Source organism: Mus musculus, chromosome 7 (genome assembly GCF_000001635.26).
Source record: "Mus musculus strain C57BL/6J chromosome 7, GRCm38.p6 C57BL/6J".
Taxonomy (NCBI): domain Eukaryota; kingdom Metazoa; phylum Chordata; class Mammalia; order Rodentia; family Muridae; genus Mus; species Mus musculus.
In genome coordinates, this window is record NC_000073.6 from 88,472,679 (window position 1) to 88,493,264 (window position 20,586).

The window sequence follows — 20,586 nt, forward strand, 5'->3', positions numbered from 1 at the left end:
GGAATATTATCATATAGGTGCCATATGGAGAACTTAAAAATAATCACAATTAAAAACACGAGATAACATTCTCTATAATCTAAAGACTAATTGAATTAAATGAGAATATTTTACTTTGTTTTCAGCAAGGATTTTGTGTATATATGTACATTAAAATAACTCTATCCTAATTTTATTAAGCTATATTTATTCCTTTTTTAAAAATTTACCTTTAGGTGTAAGAATATTTTGTATACTTGCATGTCTGTGTATCACATGCATGCCTGGTGTTCATGGAGGTCAGAAGATTGCATCAAACATCTTAGAACTGGAAGTACATATGAACCACCCTCTGGCTGCTGAGAATCCAATCTGAGCTCAGTGGAAGAGCATCCAGCCCCCTTAACCACCTAGCTATCTCTTTAGGCTACCCTGTTTATTTTGACATTTTAGCTCTCAAGATGGACTCATTATCTCTAGATGTAGAGTTGCAGTCTATAGGTGTATAGTTGCAGTAACAGCTGCAAGGAGAGAAGAATAGGCTTAGTGATAAAAGCTACTCTTCTGAATAAGGCTTTATGATGTATATATCTTAACCAGTTCCCAGCAATAATGCTATAATTTTAAAGTTCACACCTGAGTCAGCAGCATCTTCTTGTCGAAGATATTGTTCCTTTTGTTTGATATAGTTGGTAAAATTTGATAAAACAACCAGAAAACAGGAATTAGGTTCTAATCCTTAAGTTTCAAGTAGGCCCTTTTAGTACTATTCTTATTTCTATTATCTTTGTTGTTGTTGTTATTTTATATAAGGATGTATTGAACAATTGTGGCTTTCTGATCAAGCTAATTCTTTCAAGGCACTTCTGTTTCAGTTCTTACTGTCTCTCTTACTATGCCCAGTGAGGTAGCCCAAATTATCCATGTGTCCAGCATACAGTGAGGCTATTAGACATCCCTGTACCTGATGGAAAATATAGCTTTGTGGAAAATACTTTTCTTGTTCCTTTTTTGTTTAGGCTATCTAAAACAAAAGCATGTACCCTGTCTATACTGGTGCTGAGGCTATAAATGTCTGTGAAGTGATATAATAAGGACAACTAAAGACTTTCAAGTTCAAAATTATTTTACCATGTCAGGTTTCTTTTTCTGCCTATCCACATCCTTCTTTCCCTCTCCCACACATATTATTTAAACATAAGTTACTACTTCTACATGCTAGTGCTAAAATCACTGTCAACTTCTAATAGTGTCCATGCGATTGAAGTGGGCTCACTCTGGGGACCACTGAACTTGGAGTTGTTCTAGCTTTGAGTGTGAACATGTGGCTGAAACTAAAACCATCCAAGTGATTCTTGAGGGATTTTTGCATCTGAAGTTGAGGACTTGAAACCTTTTTCTCAGACATCAAATTAATGAACCAATGAGCCTAGACGCTTCAAGTCTCTTCATATACAAAAAGCCACTACAGATGGAGAAAATGAAGCAGACCTGATAGCATTTGAGAGTATAATTTTATTGCCTAATGTTCATTGAATAGTCTGAGTCTTTCAGCAATTCTGTCACTCCTGGGAACTAAACTCCAGATGCCCTGGGCAATTCAATGGGTTCCTGAATTTAATAGTCAAAAAACTTATGGTTAATCAAGTTGATAGAGTGTAGTTGCTCTAGCAAGTGATCCGTTAAACAAATGTCTCCTACTTAAAGCCTCAATGTGAGGAATTTTCCCCATTAAAGGAGCATTATTCTTAGTTCTCCCACAAGTTTCACTGCATTAGTCAACAGACAGAAATAGTCTCCAGGGTCATCTTCAGCTCTGTCAAGAAAATGGCAGAGTATAAATTCCCTGCCTTCATAGTTGATGAAATTGACACTAGAGAGACAGAGGTGTGTGTGTAGGTTTGGGTGGGTGGGGAGAGAGAGAGAGAGAGAGAGGAGAGAGAGAGAGAGAGAGAGAGAGAGAGAGAGAGAGAGAGAGAGAGAGAGAGAGAGAGAGAGAGAGAGCATTGTAGCCCCAGCTTCCCTCCTTTCTTCCCAGTCCCACTGCTACAAACACCTCCCCCATTACCTTTTTCCCTTCTCCTTAGAGAAGGGAAAGCTCCTTTGGGAATCTGCCTGCCCTGGGACATTACATTGCAGCAGGATTAACAACATCCTGAGAGAGAGAGATTTTGACATGTTTTTAATGAGTAGAACAGTGATATCAAGGCCAAGGTGATTTTATTATCCTACTGGATCTTGAGTTTAAAGGAATCCGAATATAATGGATATCAACAAAGGAAGCCCATACATATTTTTTTCTTTCTCTTTCACAAGATATCTTACCCATAAATGACATTTTAAAAACTATTCCCCTATGTACCATGTAATAGTACTGCAGAGGAATACTAGTACCTCTAGTACCTAGATCTTTTGATAGTTTGATACCAATCTATCAAAGAACACGATGTCTTTTCAAAGCAACCAGGCCCACTATCTTCAGTGCTACATTATGTGACTCTATTTTGTTAATATATTTCATAAACACACACACACACACACACACCATCTTCTACTAGACTCAGAGACTCAGAGAAATAGAGAAAGATGATAGTAGAAGTAGTGTACCTTAGAAAAAGGTTAAAAAGAACAAGGTTATAAAGAAGTAGTTGATAAATGTCTCCTGCTGCCCAACTGCTCCATCATTTGTTCTCCCATATACCACTGCTGCTTCAAGTTAGTAGCTGCCAATTGTCTAAATACAATGACTAAAGCTGACACGGTATTATGTAATAGCTCTATGGTCAGATACAGCATTACTGCTTGATAGTCCTCTGGGTTGGCATAGAAGGAATAAAGGGGGATGTGGCTTCTTTTTGCTTTTCTTTAATTCTACCTTTCTAAATGGAATTCACCATGTGAATTCCAAGGATATAAACCTTCATGTGTGCTCTTCATGTTGCTATGAATGGGCAAAGCATCTACATAGAGAGTTGGAATAAGAATGATCAAGTCAGAGATGTGTAGTTGATCTATACCCAGGGAGGGATATAAGACTAAATTAGACAGAGGCTATAATGAGTACTCAAACCTCTAGCACATCCTATGATCTAACTCAGCTGGGCCTTAGCTAAGCAAGGGAGGCAGTGGAGATGAGACATGAGAGACATGTTTGGCACTCACTCAAGTAGCATGTACTCACTCAATAGTCATTCTGAGCCAATACACTTTTATAAGCTGATAGTAAGGATGAGGTGTGAACAAAATTATACTTTAATTAAAATAATGAGGAGACAACCTGGCAGAGGAAAGAAGGGTGACTTTTAATGGAAAGGAACTAGAGGTATGAAGCCTCAGAGCTTATGTAGGGGAAGAATGTCTGAAGAATGAAAGCGCACCCTGTCTTACATCATTTCTAAACACAGAAAAAGATCCGTGGCCTAAATCAACAATCACAGATGCTGACATAGTGTGAGACAAAATATACCTGACCTGATGAAAAGCTCAATGATTATTTCCTGACTATAAGATCATTCCATTCAGCGATCTGGTATTTCAAGGCTTGGAGTATCTACTTTTCCAATTACAAAGTTATAGAATGAAGAAAGGAACATATGACTCCTCATCAGAAAGAAAAAAAATTATATATCAGTCTCTATGTGCTACTTCAGGATGTTTCCATGCTAAGTGTGGCCTGGCCCATTATCTGACTGTGGAACCTAGGAGTTAGAACTCAGGATTTGGAAACGCAGGCGTGCAGTCTCAGTACCCAGGGTGTAGGCTTGGGTTCTGATAGTTAACTAACATTCCAGACATTCCACATATGAAAAGGTGACTAATGATTAGTTTCGTAGCTTTAGCAACGTGTCCATTTTTGTACATCATTCTTGTTCTTATTTGTTTTTAATCCTAGTTGGCATTAATCTCATAATACTGGTAAAGATAATTTAATTTATACTATCAGAAAAAGCAAGAAATTCAAACTGTCTATGTCTTAGTCAGTATTCTATTGTTGTAAAGAAACAATATGATCACAGCAACTCTTATAAAACAAAACATATAATAAGAGCTTGCTTACAGTTTCAGAAGTCTAGTCAATTAGAGACATGGCAGGAAATGACAGCATTTAGGCAGACAACAGTTCTAGAGAAGTAGCTGAGAGTTCTTCATCATGATCACCAGGTAATGGGGTGGGGGGAGGCTACCTGGCTTGAGCATATGAAATCTCAAATTTCACCACTAGTGATACACTCCAACAAGGCCACACCCCTTAACCTCTGTCACGTAGCACCACTCAGTAATAACCAGCATTCAAAATATGCTATGGGAGCTATTCCTATCCAAACCATCACATTTCACATACTGGCCATCATAAGCTTGTGGCTATATCATAATGCAGACATGTGTTCATCTAGCTTCAAAAGTCCACATAGTGTATAAAAGTCTCAATGATGTTTGAAAAGTCCAAAGTTTAAAGTTTCTTCTGAGACTCATGGCAACTCTTTAACTGTAAACTCCTAACTGTAACCTCCTGTAAAATCAAAATAAAAAGGCAGGTTACATGCTTCCAACGTACAATGGCATAGGATGCACATTATCTTTCCAAAAGAGAGAAAAGGGAGCATAATGAGGAAATACTGGACCAAAGCAAGACCAAAACCAGCTGGGAAATGCCACGCTCTGCATCTCTGTGTCTGATGTCAAAGAATTCTTCAGATCTCCAACTCCTTTAGCAGCTTTGCTGACTGAAACACACCTCTCTTTCTTGGGTGGGCTACACACCCCATTCATTAACAGCTCTCTCTGGCAGGTATGCCACAACTATGCAATAGCCATTACCTTGTTATCCAAGACAACCCAGCCTTCACTTTCACAGCTTGCCTCCTGAATAGGTGCTAGGACTAATGGGCTGCTCCACTGTACCCAACCCTAAGATTTTCTTTAATTCTTTTTCATAAATTGAAAGCTTAGCTGGGTGGGGTTTTGCTCTGCAGTCAATACGTTCTTTATTATATTTAGGATCAGGCCTTTCTTTAAACTTTTTATCTCCATGAATGCTCGACGTAGCTCTATTACAGTTCCTAGTGGTCTTTTTCTTCTCAAAACATACATTTTTGTATTTTTCCTTGCTCAGAATGTTGCTTTTCATTATAGACCCGCATAAGAGTCACCACTAATAACCACATAACAAGGTCTATACCAGAACACCCTGAAATCTCCTTTGACAATACCATTAATCCAAGACTCTTCAATTTAGCCTCAAGCATATTTTTCAAACAAGGGAAAAAGTCAGCCATGTTCTTCAACAGAATATCACAAGAACATTCTCTAGGCCGCATACTAAATTCTTCTCCTTTGAAAACTCTTGATGTAGGCTGTCATAGTCTATATTGCTCTCAGTATTACTGTCATCCATGCTCCTGCTAGTATGGTTCATTAAGCCTCACTTAAAGCATTCAACTGTGTTCCCAATTTCAAGTCCAAAAGTCTACATTCCATCAACAAGAAACATGGCCAGGGCTATCACAGCATTACCCCAATCCTTGGTACCAACTTCTGTCATAGTCAGTGTTCTATTCTTATAAAGAGACACTATGACAATAGCAACTCTTATAAAGGTAAGCATTTAATTGGGCTTACTTCTGAAATCTCTAACAAGACCAGACTTCCTCATCACTGTCAAGTAATGCCACTTGCTAATGACTCAAATTCAAATATGACTCCATTCCTACTTCCACATTCTAACCACGACACTATACTAAAGAGTTAGTTAAGGAATGGACAAAAGGGTAATATGTAAAGAAAAGCTAAACTGAACGATTGGGAAGATATTCATTTAATTTTGAAAAAAAAAACTGTTGGTAAAGATAATAATAATATACACATATATAGACATGTATTATATAGGCATATATACAAGGTTAGTATCTATTCCTAAAATAAACGGTCTTATATAATATATAATACTTATACACATTACCAAACATAATATTTATAATCTTTATAGTTCTGTACTCATTAGCTTTAACTGTCACATTGACATTTTTTCTTAAGTAAATATTTATTTATTTTTATTTTGTATGCATGAGTGCTTCATCTGCATGTATGTGCACTTCATCTGTGCCTGGTACCCAATGAAGCCAGAAATGGATATCAAATACTATGGACCTGGAGTTGAAGACAGTTTGGAGTCACTATGTGGTTATTGGGTATCTAACCCAGTTCTTTTACAAGAGCAGCAACAGCTTTTAACTGCTGAGCCCTCTTTCCAACTTAGAAGAAAGTCTTAATAAGGAATGATGCAGATCAAATACTCCTGTGGTTGTGGCTGTGTGAGATTGTCTTGACTGGTCATTTATTTTGGAAGACCCAGCTCATTGAACGTGACATCATAGCCTAGGCACAGCACCGAGAGCTGTGTAATAGGAAAGGAAGCTATCAGAGAAAGTAACTTTTAACTGTGTATGTAATCCCTTAAGTTCCTTCACTGATTACATCTCAATAATGATTTGTAGCCAGGAATGAGCCAAATGAGCCCTTCCTTCCCTAAGTTGATTTTTGTAAGGATATTTTAACTCATTAGTGGAAATGAAGCTTGAATATTCTGGCAAGTGTGTTTTATTAATTACTTCTATCTCATAAGTAAGGCTCAAGAAAAGTGTCTTTTTCCTAAATAAACATAGTTATTAAGCAGCAGTGGTTATTCTAAACAGTGAGGAACAGCAAAATATAAGGAATTATTTCTAGAGGGAATAAATGATTCAAGTTAGGTCTGCTTGGTTGAAAGTCTAATTATCCAACTCAGTTCAGCTCAATGGCAATAAACAAGTTCAGTCAATCTGTCCACTTCTTCTGGATAGAGTGATGTCCGATAGCAGCTGGGAACAAATTGGAATAGGCAGTTTGGCTTGGGGAGTAAATTTGTTGTGAAGTATTTTTCTCTTTCAGTCTCTACCCAGATCACCCATATCTAAGTGTATTTTCAGGTTGTAATGTAAACTTGTCACACTGCTGCAGACCTGATCACTCATTTTGTCAGTTGATTGGCTGTTTATTTACTCATTGGCTGTCTGCAGCCACTGTGGTGGACAGAAGAATACAGCAGTGAGTCTGACATCCCAGTGAAGGATGCATGCAAACAAGCCCTTTCCTGTTGATTGGAAATAGGTGACAGTATTTGAAGGGTATCTGTCCCATCCAAATCAAATCAGGTGACTCCCCACAGATTATGATTGCCAAAGTATGACCCTAAACAAGAAGAGGATGAGATAGGATATATTTGTTGAAGTACCAGTGACTGTATTGAGTCAGGTCAGGGTGCTTCGTCTCTGTTTACTATTTAACTTCACCAAGAGCCCTGTGAAATAAAGTTATTTCTGGTCTCATTTTGCAGACTAAGAAGTGAAGGCAGAGCCTTTCTACTTATCCTTGGTTCCAGAGATAAGTCACATTATAGATCTTAACTCTGAAGCTTTCTTTCATGCCATTACACCCTGCTGCTTCCTGGGACAATGATGCTCCAGTTTCAGTAGGTAGTCTTAACACAGAGTGGCCAGAACAAAAGCATTTAATCAAGATAGAAATAGATTTTAAGACAGATCATTTCTGCTCATAGCGAGCAATCAATAACACTTGAAATTGAATCAAATACATCCAGCATACACTATGGCTAAGTGTTTAATCTGTGTGTATCTCAATCTTCTCTTTGCCAAATTGGGGTTGATAATATATTTCTTCGCAAATGAGTTTATATATATAGCAGCATGCATAGCAGAATACTAAGTGTCCAAGCAAGTAGTGTTAGTAATTATTAGTATTAATATTTGTTTCTGTGGGGTCACTTACGTTCCAGAGCTGACAAAGACAAAGGATATTATCTGAAGCAATTTTTTTATGAATGGAGTTATTAAGTCTAACTAAACAATAGTGTTGAAACGTGAGTATTCTCTTTTTAAATCTGATTTTTGGGTGTCTTAACACTGTGTTAGCAAAAAACTCACAGTGATGATAATTAAAATAATTAAAATGCAACTAAATTAAAAGTGAAGTGTTAATAGTAGCAGAATCCATGAGTGTTCTGACTCAGTGATCATTCATGATGAGTTACACACACTGGATTTGGAAAGTACATCTCAGAAATGGCAAACTCAAAAACAAAACCCTCTTGGGAACTGTCTGCCTAATATTAGGGTTGAAGGTACTTGATGAAGCAGACAGAAAATAGATATGATACAATGTTTCTTCAGTTTATGGAATTTAATGGAAGGGAATGAGTTAGGTACTAAGCTAGACAGAGTATGAAGTCTGAGGCTACAAATATGCCACTTAAAGATATTAAGCCTCAAAGCCACCAAATTAACTAATAACGGTGGACAAGTGTGATGCATTGTAGACTGCTTATTTCCCACTTTTCAGATTTAGGAAAAAAAAAAAAAGGGCAGTAGAGCAATGAGGTAGGAGAGCTGATGCCTGGTGGCTTCATGGCACTTATGGAGAAGAGTAGTCTAAGGACAAAGATTCCGTTTGCCTGCCGTGCTGCCCTGATATAAATGTTTTTAGGTCATGTGAATAGTTTGATTTGTGGGCTGGATAACTCTGAGAAAAGTATGCAATCTCAGCTTTCGTGGGTCATTTTTGGGGTCATTGACTTAGCTGACACAGGACAAGTGTGTAGATGGGACATTATAAATAACTCGTCCATAGGTTAGAGTGATGTTGGGTAATATGATTTAGAGCATTCTTGGCATGGTGGAAGTCACTAGCACAGAGCATTTATCATAGTTCATACATTTTTGTTTGTTTGTTTGTTTGTTTGTTTGTTTTGTTTTGTTTTTCAAGACAGGGTTTCTCTGTGTAGCCCAGGCTGTCCTAGAACTCATTCTGTAGACCAGGCTGGACTTGAACTCAGAAATCTGCCTGTCTCTGCCTCTGCCTCCAAAGTGCTGGGATTACAGGCATGTGCTACCACTCTCCAGCTGCATCATAGTTAAACATGGTACTGTTGTTGGGGCACCAGCAACAGCAAGGAGAGGCACAGGCTTCAGGGTCAGGTTAGGTGGCTCTATAGTGTCAGACGCCATAGAGAATACATTTCACAAAAACAGACAGAAGGCCACTAAGAAGAGATAATATTTCAGAATTGAGGAGAGTAGGCAGCAGAAGCTGTGCAGTTCAGTAACCTATTAATGCCTATCAATCATATTTCCTTCTGTTTGCCTAAAATTTCTGGGGTGTCAAAGAAGGTTGAAGTAGTGACAACTTGTTTCCCTTCTTCTAGTGTTTGGTTACTCTGTAAATCTAGGGTGTTTTCAACGCTGAAGTGGGGTACCTAGGTACATGGGGTCCCAGGTGATGGAGGTAGTGTTCCCTGGCATATCAGAGAGCAGAGCTGTGAAATAGGAGGCACTGAAGCTGTAGGGGAGCATGCCAAAAGATTGAAGTTGGACTATAGTCGGAGAGCAGTTGCCTCACATGCCAGATGCTTTGGGTTCAATCCATAGCACATGAAATAAAAACAAATTGAAGTAAAGAACAGGAAGGCATGAAGAGTGCGATAGTGAAAGGGGAAGTATTTGCAGAGGAACATTGTCCTTATTGTTGAGTGTTTGCCATTTCTCTGTGCTGACAACATGATTGTTCTGTGTCCAGTTCAGTAGTGATACAGATCAGTATGCTTTTCCCAATAATCGTTTGGGTAACTTTTAGTTTCTCTTTATGTACCACACGTGCCATCTCATTCAGAAATCGTGGCAGAGAACGAAGCTTCGGGTGCAGGTGTGACTGTAAATATGGACCTAAATAAAAAGTAGCCAAGCATTTCCCAAGCAAATGGAAAATGCAGGGCTGTGAAGAACAGAGCCACATCCTGAACTGTACTGTTACAGGATCTTTTGCACAACATTCTATGAGCTGAAGTAATTCTGTAGAAATGTTTAGTCAGTATTGCCGTTGAGAGTAAGTGAAAAACTCCACCATGAGAACAGCATGTGAGGCATTAGCTCTCAGAGGAAGGGAGCTTAGTCAAAGCTCGAGATCTACAAGAGGCAGTAAACCCCAAACCAAAACGGAGGAAAAAGTGCAAAGCAGACACGAACATGGGCATCTCCACACACACACACGCCAGGGTTCATATTGACTACAGTCAATAAAGGGCTAGAAACTTTCTGCCACTTAAGTGTTAAGCTCCTATCTGTGTATGACTTCTCACTGTCATGCTATGTCCCAGCATGCTCCTGCTCTAATTAAAACTGCACAGTACTGAGGAATTTAGTGCCCGAACGTCAAGCCTCTAGTACATCTTGTATTTTGTTTGAGGTTGATATATTTGAAAAGATTGTAGAAAGTGAATTTTTTGCTGGCTTCTGACAAAGGACATGTGAACGTTTTCTATTTGAGTTTGTTTTGTTTTGTTTTTTCTTCTCTGGCATTGAGGGTCAAAGATTAAATAAATTGATCTTATACAGACAGATGTTCTAAAGAGTTGATTTAAAAAAATTAAAAGATCTACAGACCCCAGATATTTAGATGTTTTGTTCCATGGGAAAATCAGAATCACACCACTATAGGGCACTGTATTAAATTATATTTTCAGAAGTTCCAAAATAGAAATGAAAAAGATAGTTGTATTTAAAGATGTCTTTACCATCTGTATCTTGTAACTGGATGCACACTTTAATTCTTTCTTTTTTGTGTGTTCGTATACATGAGATGAGGTATGGTGCTCTGCCTGTGTACATGTCATGTGTGTGTGTGTGTGCATGGAAGACAGTGGTTAACATTAAGTACCTACCTTAACCCTCTCTAACTTCTTTGTTAGGACAGCTTCTCTTGCAAAGCCTGGAGCTCACCCTTTTAGTTAGGCTGGCTCGCCAGCAAGCCCCGGGGACCCTTCTGTCTCTGCTCCTTCAGTGTTGCAGTTGTGCATACTATACCTCACTCAGCTTTTTCCATGGATACTGGGGAACTGGAAACAGTTGCTTGATCAGTTAAGCTACCTCCCTGGAGTGTGGTTGTGTGTGTGTGTGTGTGTGTGTGTGTGATGTCTTTGTGTATGTGTGATGTCTGACTGTCTTTGTATATGTTAGTGTGTCCCTGGGTGCCCATACTCAAGCATGAAGAGGCTATTGGTAGAGGCATAGAGAGGTTCTTTTACTGCTGTCTATCCTATTCCCGTAACAGAGTGTCTTTTACTGGCCTGGAAGTTCAGCCTTTTTTTTTTTTTTTTTTTTTTTTTGGCTAGGCTGAGTAGCTAATGGGCTCCCAGGATCTTGATCTTCGTTTTTGTCCTTCTCAGTGTATCCATAACCAGCTGTTACATGGATGCTAAAGGTTTGAACTCAGATGCTCAGGTTTCCAGAGCCATTGCTTTTGCTGGCTGGGTCACCTGCTCAGTCCAGAATCCTCTGAAGCACGTCCAGAAGATGTGTGGGCTACTGTGCCAGATCCACTGAATCAGTGCCTGAGAGGAGGACCCTGGTAATGTACATTTGTACACACACATGGTAGGTGTATATAGCCATGACCAAGAATTCAGGGTCTGGAAGTGAAGTTATTTTCTCTGTATTTTAATCCTGAAATCTATTGTATAATGCTTGGAGATGAACATAGGAAGTTGTGGTTTTTTCTTTTCATCTTTCCTTCTCTTTTATTCTCTTCTCTTCTTTTTTTCTTTTTTTTCTTTTCTTTTCTTTTCTTTTCTCTTTTTTAATGACAAATTGATGAAGGACAGGCTCTGCTCTAGGTGAGTTTTTCTGGCTGGCAAGTCTTTTGTTTGTTTGTTTGTTTGTTTGTTTTGTTTAAGAAGGAGAGGCTGAGAGACAGAGGCAGAGAGATAGAGATAGAGAATCAGAGAGACATGGAGAGAGACAGGGACAGTAAGAGAGACAGAGGAGAGAGACCCGGAGAGAGGTGAGTGTATGAGAACTCACTTGTCTAACCATAGAATGCACACCATTTGTTTTTTTGCAAAATGCTTTGTTGGCAGTTTTAAGACTATTTCTCAGTGTATCAATTGATACAGTGAAGAGAATCCATAGCAGTGGCCCCAGCCTGAGCATTCTGACCTGAAGTTGTCAGCACAATACAACATCATCTCACACTGCAGATGTCTGAGTGAATCAGCCAGATCCTGCCAGTCTGTGTGTGGTTTGGGAATTACAGAGTGTGTACATTCCCTTTCAGGCAGAAGAGACTCCTGGGATGCTGTTACTGCTCTGAAACACATATGCAAACAAAAATCCCCAGGTAGCACTTTACAGTTGAGCCAGCAATTCTGCTTCAGCACAGTCACCTGCAATGTGAACCTGACTGCCTGCATTGATGCAGAGTAGCTCAGGAAGTGATGCCTGCTACTTAACCCAAGTTTCAACTAGCAGGGTTTTATCATCCACCTTGGAACGAATGGCAGTGAGAGACATTTGTTCTATATCATCAGGCTAGAGAGGAGACTCAGAAGGTAAAGGCACCTACTGCCAAATGTGATGATTTGAGGTCAAGGCCCTATAGAGGGTGAGAATCTACTTCCTCAGGTTGACATAGTTGTATACACATGCATGTGCATACACACACACACACACACACACACACACACACACACAGGTACATGCATGGGTACATGCAAACTCACACACATGGACATATGCACACACCACTAAATAAATAATTCTTTTACTGTTTTCTACATTGCTGTTTGTTTTATCAGCCTGCTTGGCTGTCACTCTAGTGATGCACAAGGAAAGCAAGAAAAAGCACACTAACTATATTTGAAAGGGTATTAGCAGTTAAAATCAGGCTTACCTGAGATGCCATTTGCATGCTCTTTCCCTTTTTCATTGTGGTACCAAGAACCTGTCCTTTGCATCCCTATATTTATTGGGAAAATGTTTAGAAGAACTGAAATGAGTTCAAACTGTCTTTAGACATTATATACTTTCCTTTCCTTTCCCTTCAGCAGTAAGACTGTGGTCATTATCACTATTTACTATTTTCCCTGAATGCACACCTGATCCTACCACCTACTAATGTGTGGCTTGGGGCCAGCTAATTCCTCATTTTCAATCTCAATTTCTTCAGCTGACAGAATTCACACATTACTGTTCTTCAGATGCTAAGTGAAGCCTTATGTGTGAAGAATATAGATAGTTCCCCATGCTTCACTGCTCCAACTATGTCCCTTGTTTTAAGTATTAATATGATGAAATTGTAATCACACATGTGGTAGGTCTTTTTTATTCCTCTTTTTGAAAGGAGAAAATTTAGGTATATTGATTAGTTTTCTGTTGTGATAAAAGATCATTATTTAAAGCACCTTAGGGCAGAAGATTGTTTATCTATTTTAGCTGAAAGTTCCAAAGGCTGTATAGTCCACCAGAAGTAGAAAGACATGGCAACAAAAACATGGACTAGCCTGGTTGTCAGGAAGTAGAGACAAAGAACAGGCCTGGAGCCAGGTATACGAAATAAAATCCCACCTCTAATTATGTATTTCATCCAGCAAATCTATACCTCTTAAGAGTTCCATAACTTTCCCAAACACCACCAATATCTGGGACCGAGTATTCAAGCACACGAGTCTATGGGACACAACTGTCTCATTCATGCTATCAGAAAAAGCCTAGGACACCACTGTCTCATTCATGCTATCAGAAAAAGTCTCTGATTGATGCTTTGACCTTTCCTGGTTTCACGAAAGATCCAAACACGTGGGGAAACTAAGATAAGCATGCGACTTGAGATACCTTCTCTACCTCTTATATCCCTTCCTGGTTATAGCATGCTTATCATGAATGTAGTGACTGCCTGGCTTCATCTTTAAGCCTATGGTCTGAGTCAGGCATGCTGCCATAACTATCACCATTCAAGCTCTGTCATTCATGAAACATGGACTGACAGACAGATAAGGCAGAGTGCTCAGTGTCTTGTCTAATCTATAGTCTTGTCTATAATGAAATTGTATAGAATTGTACTTAATAATACTTCCCCTCCAAGAGATGCTAGTGTTCAAACCTCTGCAATAAACTAGCTTCCAGATTCTCTTTCTGAACACTTTATACATCTATGATTCTAGTGTGTAATCCCAGACTGGAATGGGTCTTACTCATTTATACCTCTATGCCTAGATATTTAACAGGTAATACTGGTTAAATAATGGATGTGGCTTGGTCACCATTAACTGCCTATTTACTGCCTCAGTGAAGATTCTGTCACTCTTCTGTTCCACTTATTTCCCCTCCCCAGTCCTAACCTCCCTCACCTTCACTTGATAAATTACTCTTCAAAACAATTTCCCCTGCATCATATTGTGTTTTATGGGGACTGTCTAACTAGGCTGCCACTGATTGATTTTGATCATTTCATTATGATTGTCATTTATTTTCCAGTATTAGCATTTAACCATAATCATTAACAGATTTTTGCCAAATTGTACATTAGTGAATGAAACCACACATAAATGTCATGTTAATATATAAATGGAAAATTTTAAAACACTACTAAAATGCCTAAGTTATATTATACATGATGGTCAGGGAAAAGTCATGTCTGACTTTCTTATCCACCTGCTATGCAATCATGGTGCAAATCTATAACCTTTCTAAACTTAACATTTCTATCTTCCAACATATGATTATAGCTCATGTCTGGTATTGGGGTGTATAGAAAGATTTGTTGGGGGTTCTTGATTTCCCCTTTGCTCCCTAATAAATGCAGCAAGTTTCTACACTCATGTAGCTCTTATAACTCCCAACTAAAAGACACACTATGCTGGGCAGGTTCTGAGCTATTCTAATCCTCTATTTGCGCCCAGATAAATGCCCAGTTACTTGCTATCTCAGACTTCTTTTGGATCCATCTGCTCCATCCATGTGTGTCCTCCTGGTTGCTCTCATCTCACTGAGACCTTACGGTGAATTCTCTTGTTTTCTTTACATGGTCTCCACACCTTCCTTCTCTTTCTGCTCCCCTCTCTCTACCTGGGACCCTCTCACTGGGATCTGACATCCTGCTTCTACTGTCCTCTCCTGCCCAGTTGTAGGATAATCAACTCTTTGTTAACCAGTCAGAGGTGATGGACAACAAGTTTTACATAATATTGAGACCAGAGATGCTTAACCTTGCCATCTTCTGTACTATAACCAGATGCAAAAATCGTCATCTGGATATACAGCGTATACTTTAAAACCACCCTAGTATATATGGTTTCTTCAGTGAGAGATGCCATCTGGCATAGCAAAGACCTACAAGGCTAAGTGTGGTTGCTCAGTCTCCCCATCATGAATGTAATAGAATAGAGAGACAGTCACCAACTAGGTTTTTCCTTAGTGACATAAACAACTAGCTAGATTCAGGAGCAAAGCATTTATCTTGGTCTGTCCCAGACACTGCCTAAACTCAGATTATATTGCCTTTGAGCAAAAAGTTCAGGTGTGACCTCGGGGTAGGACACTGGGAACAGAATTGTGACAGGTGTGAGAAGAAGGGACAGTGACTTTGGAGCACAGCAGTCTTCCCCTCAGCAACAGTAGCACGGGTGTTCCTGTTCTCTGGTGTCCGTGGAATGGGACAGACATTTGAGCTGCAGAAGGGAGGTCACTCACCTTCCACTTCAACAGTAGCAACAGAACCAATAAGAACGAAACCTAATTTTTAACCTGCAGTAATTCTAAGTAAAATTAAAGAATATGAGCCTAAAGGTTTTGGCATATGAATATAAAGCACATGTACCCATGATCAGTCAAGGGAAACAAGTTTTTATTAGTTCTGTGTTGTTAGAAAGAGCCCTTTATAGCTGACAAAACAGAGGCTCAGAGACGATTATTGAGCATTATCCCAGAAAATAAAATGAATAACAAGGTATGACAGCTTGTGCTTTGACAGCAGGTAAACTCAGGGTCAGGTATGAAGGACTTAGAGTATGATAACATCTATTGTCAGCTTGTACCATTGGCCATGGATACATTTGGCGATCATCGTCACCCTTTGTATATTCTGTGTACTAGAACTTCATTCAAGTTTCTTAAAATAAAACAATGATTTTGTAAAACAAAAAGTTAGGGATAAATAATTTCTGTTCAGGTTGGACAAAAAGATGCAGTGATATCAATAGTTTGACAAGACAAAAACCCTTGTATTTTTTGACATGGACTATCTAGAAGTAAATTATAAAGGTTCTATAAATTATGATTTAAAAGTTTACTGGAGATCTTCACTGAATTCTACACGAGAAAAACTGGTTTTTGGTATCCTGGTGGTAAATTTTTTTTGTTACTTTTATTTTTGTCCAGCAAGAAAAAAATCTTCAATTTATAGCAACTAAGTCTCTGATGTATATTTTAGATTAACGCGTTTCTTCCATTTTTCAAACTTAAAGGTTATTTTATTACTAACACTAGATTTGTATCTTATGTGAGCACCCATGTATGTGTGGCAGGGATGGAGTTGCTGTGGGGCTGATACTATGTTATGTCACAGTATCTGTGTGTAAGTCAGAGAACAAACTTGGGTTTTGCTTGAACAAGGTCTTTTTGTTGTACTTCCAGTGCAAGTATCAAACTAACTGGCCCATAAATGTGCTGCAAGTCTCCTGATAGTGCCTCACATCTTCATGCAGGAGTATGCTACTATTAAATATCCTCTGGCTACTGCATCCATTCTTTGACATAGATTCCAAGGATCTGAACTCAGATCCTTAGTCTTATGTAGCAAACACTGCTCACAAGGCTATCTTTCCATCCCTGGATCTACTTGTGAGTTCACGTTTTCCTTTAAAGAGTCACCTCCATCTGGAATGTCAAAGTGCCACAATAAAATAATTTCTAGTCTTAGTGATTTCAAATAGACAAGGCATAACTCCTATCCATGCTACATGTTGCATCATAAGCTGATTGAAACAGAGTCTAAGAATTCTCACCTAAAGGGAATTTATATGAAAACAATGCGGGACAATTAAATCCTGACTTTTCTCTCTCCTCACCAAGAAAGTAAGAAACATACCATTTCATATTTCTCATATTTAATTGGCCAGCAGCTGTCACATGTTTTTACCTAAGTTCAAGGAGGCCAGAAACATGGTAGTTGTATCATTTGGCAGGGTGGCACAAAGACATATTTGTTAAACTGCTAACGACTGCTGTAAAAGGTGTCCTGTTGTCTTTATTTCCTATTCAGACTATAAAAGCAACATGAACCCATGCAATTATAAATCTCAGCTAGACTGAAAATATATTATTCTTTATAAGATTATGAACAGGTAAAAATAAAAAATTTGAATCTAAAAAATTTGACGTTAAATATATCCACCAAATAATATTGTTCCTATTTGAAAAACTGAAATCTATATTTTTACATTTGTGTAGAACCAAGAGATAGATAGACAGCTAAACAGCTAGACAGATGATAGATATGGATAATAGATAGATAGATAGATAGATAGATAGATAGATAGATAGATAGATAGATGGATGATAGAGATGAGGGTGAGGGGAAAATGGATGATGTGTAGAAAGAAATTTTATATGAATCACTGAAAACAACACCTTGGCTGAAGAGTTAGCTCAGTGGTAAGCTACTTATTTTACAAGCATAGTGATTGGTGTTTGATCCTCAGAACACAGGCAACAAATTCTAGACAAGCTGCCCCCAAGGCACCTTTGATTCCAGAGTTGGGGAGACAGATATTTGAGCCCCACTGGCCAAACAGCCTAGCCTATTTGGTAAGTTATCAGCCAGTGAGATACTGTGTCTCAAGGAAAGGTGAAGGTACTGGAGACACATCACTTGGAACTATGCTCTGATGTCCACATGCCTATGCACATGTACATGGAGAAGCAAGCAACACATACACACAGACACACACACATACATGCACATGTTCATGCACACATACACAAATATTTTTTAAATACTGGATTTTGTCGTATATGAGACTGTTATTTTAGAATATTGCACTAAAAGAAAACTGTTTTCCCTCCCTTAGGAAAACATAAACATTGATGAAGCCTCAAGATGCCTGGTCAAGCACATACTTGCAAATGAGTGTGACCTCCTAGAGTCTATAGAACCGGACATTGTGAAGCCCCATCTCACATCGCCCAAGGTTGTCAGCTGCTCTGGCTGTGCCAAATCCTAGAAGGCTCCTCTGCTGGCATATGACAGACAGAACCCGTGGCCCTCATGAATCGTGCTTCAGTTTTTCCTTATTACCATTTTGGGTAAGCGTCAGGATAGGGAAGCACATGTGACAAGCCAAAGATACATGACTGTATGGTTCCTGTCAAAGAGGAACAGCAAATGTTCTTTATGTGTTTTCCCACCCCATCAGCACAGTGTTTACAAGCTTTTAAAATATTAGTCTGTCACAATATGCTGTTTTATCATTGAGCAAAGCCACTCAGGGACACAGACAGCCCTAATATTTGTTCCTTTAAATCAACAAAGGCTTCTGGTCTTCTTGAGAAGGGGAATAACAGAGCAAGGCAGAGGTCAAGCTAAGTGTGGGGATTTGTCTTGCCCTGGTGTGTCTTTGTTCAGGTATCAATTTGTTCCCGGGTGGTCTGATAGGTCTATTAAATAGAAACCATTCATGGTAGACCTAAGGGTTGTCTGTGATGTTTCTCTTCAGAGTCGTGTGCACAGGCAGCCTGGGCTTTTGTTGTCACTTGCTGTGCCCTGAATGCTGGTTTAACTGAAAACTGTATGGAAAGATCTGCTCCCTGTATGTGCCTTTCTTTCAGCTTCCTCTGACTCAAGCTGCAGGACTCTTCTGTATGTGGAAGATATATTATATATATTTTTCACAAGTGAAAAATAAAACATTAAAAATGCTGTTTCCCTGTTTCTGATATTACCTTCTTAGTACTGTGGGGGTTTTTTTGTTTTTTGTTTTTTGGCTTTATACAACCATATTTCTCAAAATGCACTTCTACATTTGATTTGAGAAAGGAGGTAAGGTATTGGGATGTGTGCATTCTGTCTTCACCAACTGTTTCATTCAGTATTTAGGTCAAGGAAATAATCAGTGTTTATGAATTTTTGATTAATCATGGAAACATAGCTTCATACATTCTGACCAAGAAGGTGGCAGAGCATTGAATTTAAAAACAACAACAACAACAACAACAACAACAACAAAAAACAACAGTTGAAATGTTGCAGGTGGGTACATTTTTAATAGAACTATTTCCCTTTGATATTCATAGTATACTCACAATGACTTCAACTTTTACAACATATATTTTTTTCATATTCCCTTGACATTCATTGTTTCTGTAAGCTCCACACCCATGTGCTAGTGCTGTATTTCTTTTTCCCTTAGCATGTACCCTTATCCCTGATGCAGTTGACCCATAAGGCAGATAGTCCTAAAACATCTAGGAATTCATCTTTCTTGAATCAGCTTTCACCCATGAGAACAAGAATGAACTATCAATGCTCCCCACATTTCTTTTTACTTGCAAAGGATAATTCCAAGACGTGTTCTATGTATGTTTAAGTCTAGATAGTTCCTAGTGGTGCTTAGTATCTGGTTTTTATGGAGGTAATTTTCCATTTGATTCATCCCAGATTATTTCCTTATTCCTCTGGTGACGTTCTCTGGTTAACCTTCCAAGTAAATTACATTCATGCAAATACAGGTCTTAGGAAGAAGGCAACCTAAGTTTGTTAAGACAGAGGTGAACCTAGGGGATAGATAGTATATTTGCCTAAATTGAACCATTTACAAAAAGTCACAGTCAGGATGGATTCAGTGTTCATGAGCAAAGCTGTTAGTAGAAGTGCCAAGTTGCTAAGATTCTCATGAGGTAGACAGAGAACAGATCAGCAGTAAATATGATTCTATCAAACTCAAACTTTTGCACACCAAAGGACACAATCGGTAATGTGAAGAGGTGAACTACAGAATGCAAAATATATGTCCAAACTATTCACTGAAAAAAGTAATATGAAAATAAATAGGTACTCTAAAAACTCAATGTCAACAATAATAACCTAATAAAAATGATCTGAAGAGATGCTCTTCCAATAACAAAATATCAATGGCCACATGTCTATGAAAAATAAACGTAGAACATTACTGGCCATCAGAAAAAGTCAAAGCTAAACCACAATATGATGTAATGATGTAATTCTACTCTAATCAGAATAGCTAACGACACAAAAGAAAAATAAGAAATGTTGGTGAAAACAAAATGAAACTCATATTGATAGGAATGAAAATTAATGTAACAGCAATGATAAACAAAATAAAGATCCCATTAAAATCTGAAAATGTATCTATCACATGGTTTAGCCATACATTTCTTGATCTATACTCAAAAGGAAATGAAGTAACTTATTTTCAAACAAGTATCTACAACTGGTGTTCTACTGTATAGTAAGGTTATTGTAGTCAACATATTCATAAAAAACTGAGAGATATGTTCTAATTGCCCAAATGTGACAAAAAGAGAGAAATGTTAATTTAATGAATTAAATAATATTAGGTGAATGTATCTAAATATATTAATGTAGCATATGTATATGATTATCATCTATTACTTAAAAGAAGTTTTTAAAACAGATGAAGGAAACTCTAAAGAAGAAAATATATACAGAGTCAGATCAATCAGCATGTTAGGGAATGTAGTGTACATG

At 38.3% G+C, this 20,586-nt stretch overlaps 1 protein-coding gene across 1 annotated transcript in view; it reads left to right on the forward strand.

Moving 5' to 3' along the window:
- Rab38 (RAB38, member RAS oncogene family) overlaps positions 1-18,894 on the forward strand; it is a 61,300-nt gene extending 42,406 nt beyond the window's left edge. The window contains exon 3 of the mRNA NM_028238.7: positions 17,930-18,894. Within this exon, the coding sequence (NP_082514.4) occupies positions 17,930-18,082 (153 nt within the window). The 3' untranslated portion in view covers positions 18,083-18,894. The remainder of the gene's footprint in view (positions 1-17,929) is intronic.
- Positions 18,895-20,586: the final 1,692 nt, after the last annotated feature.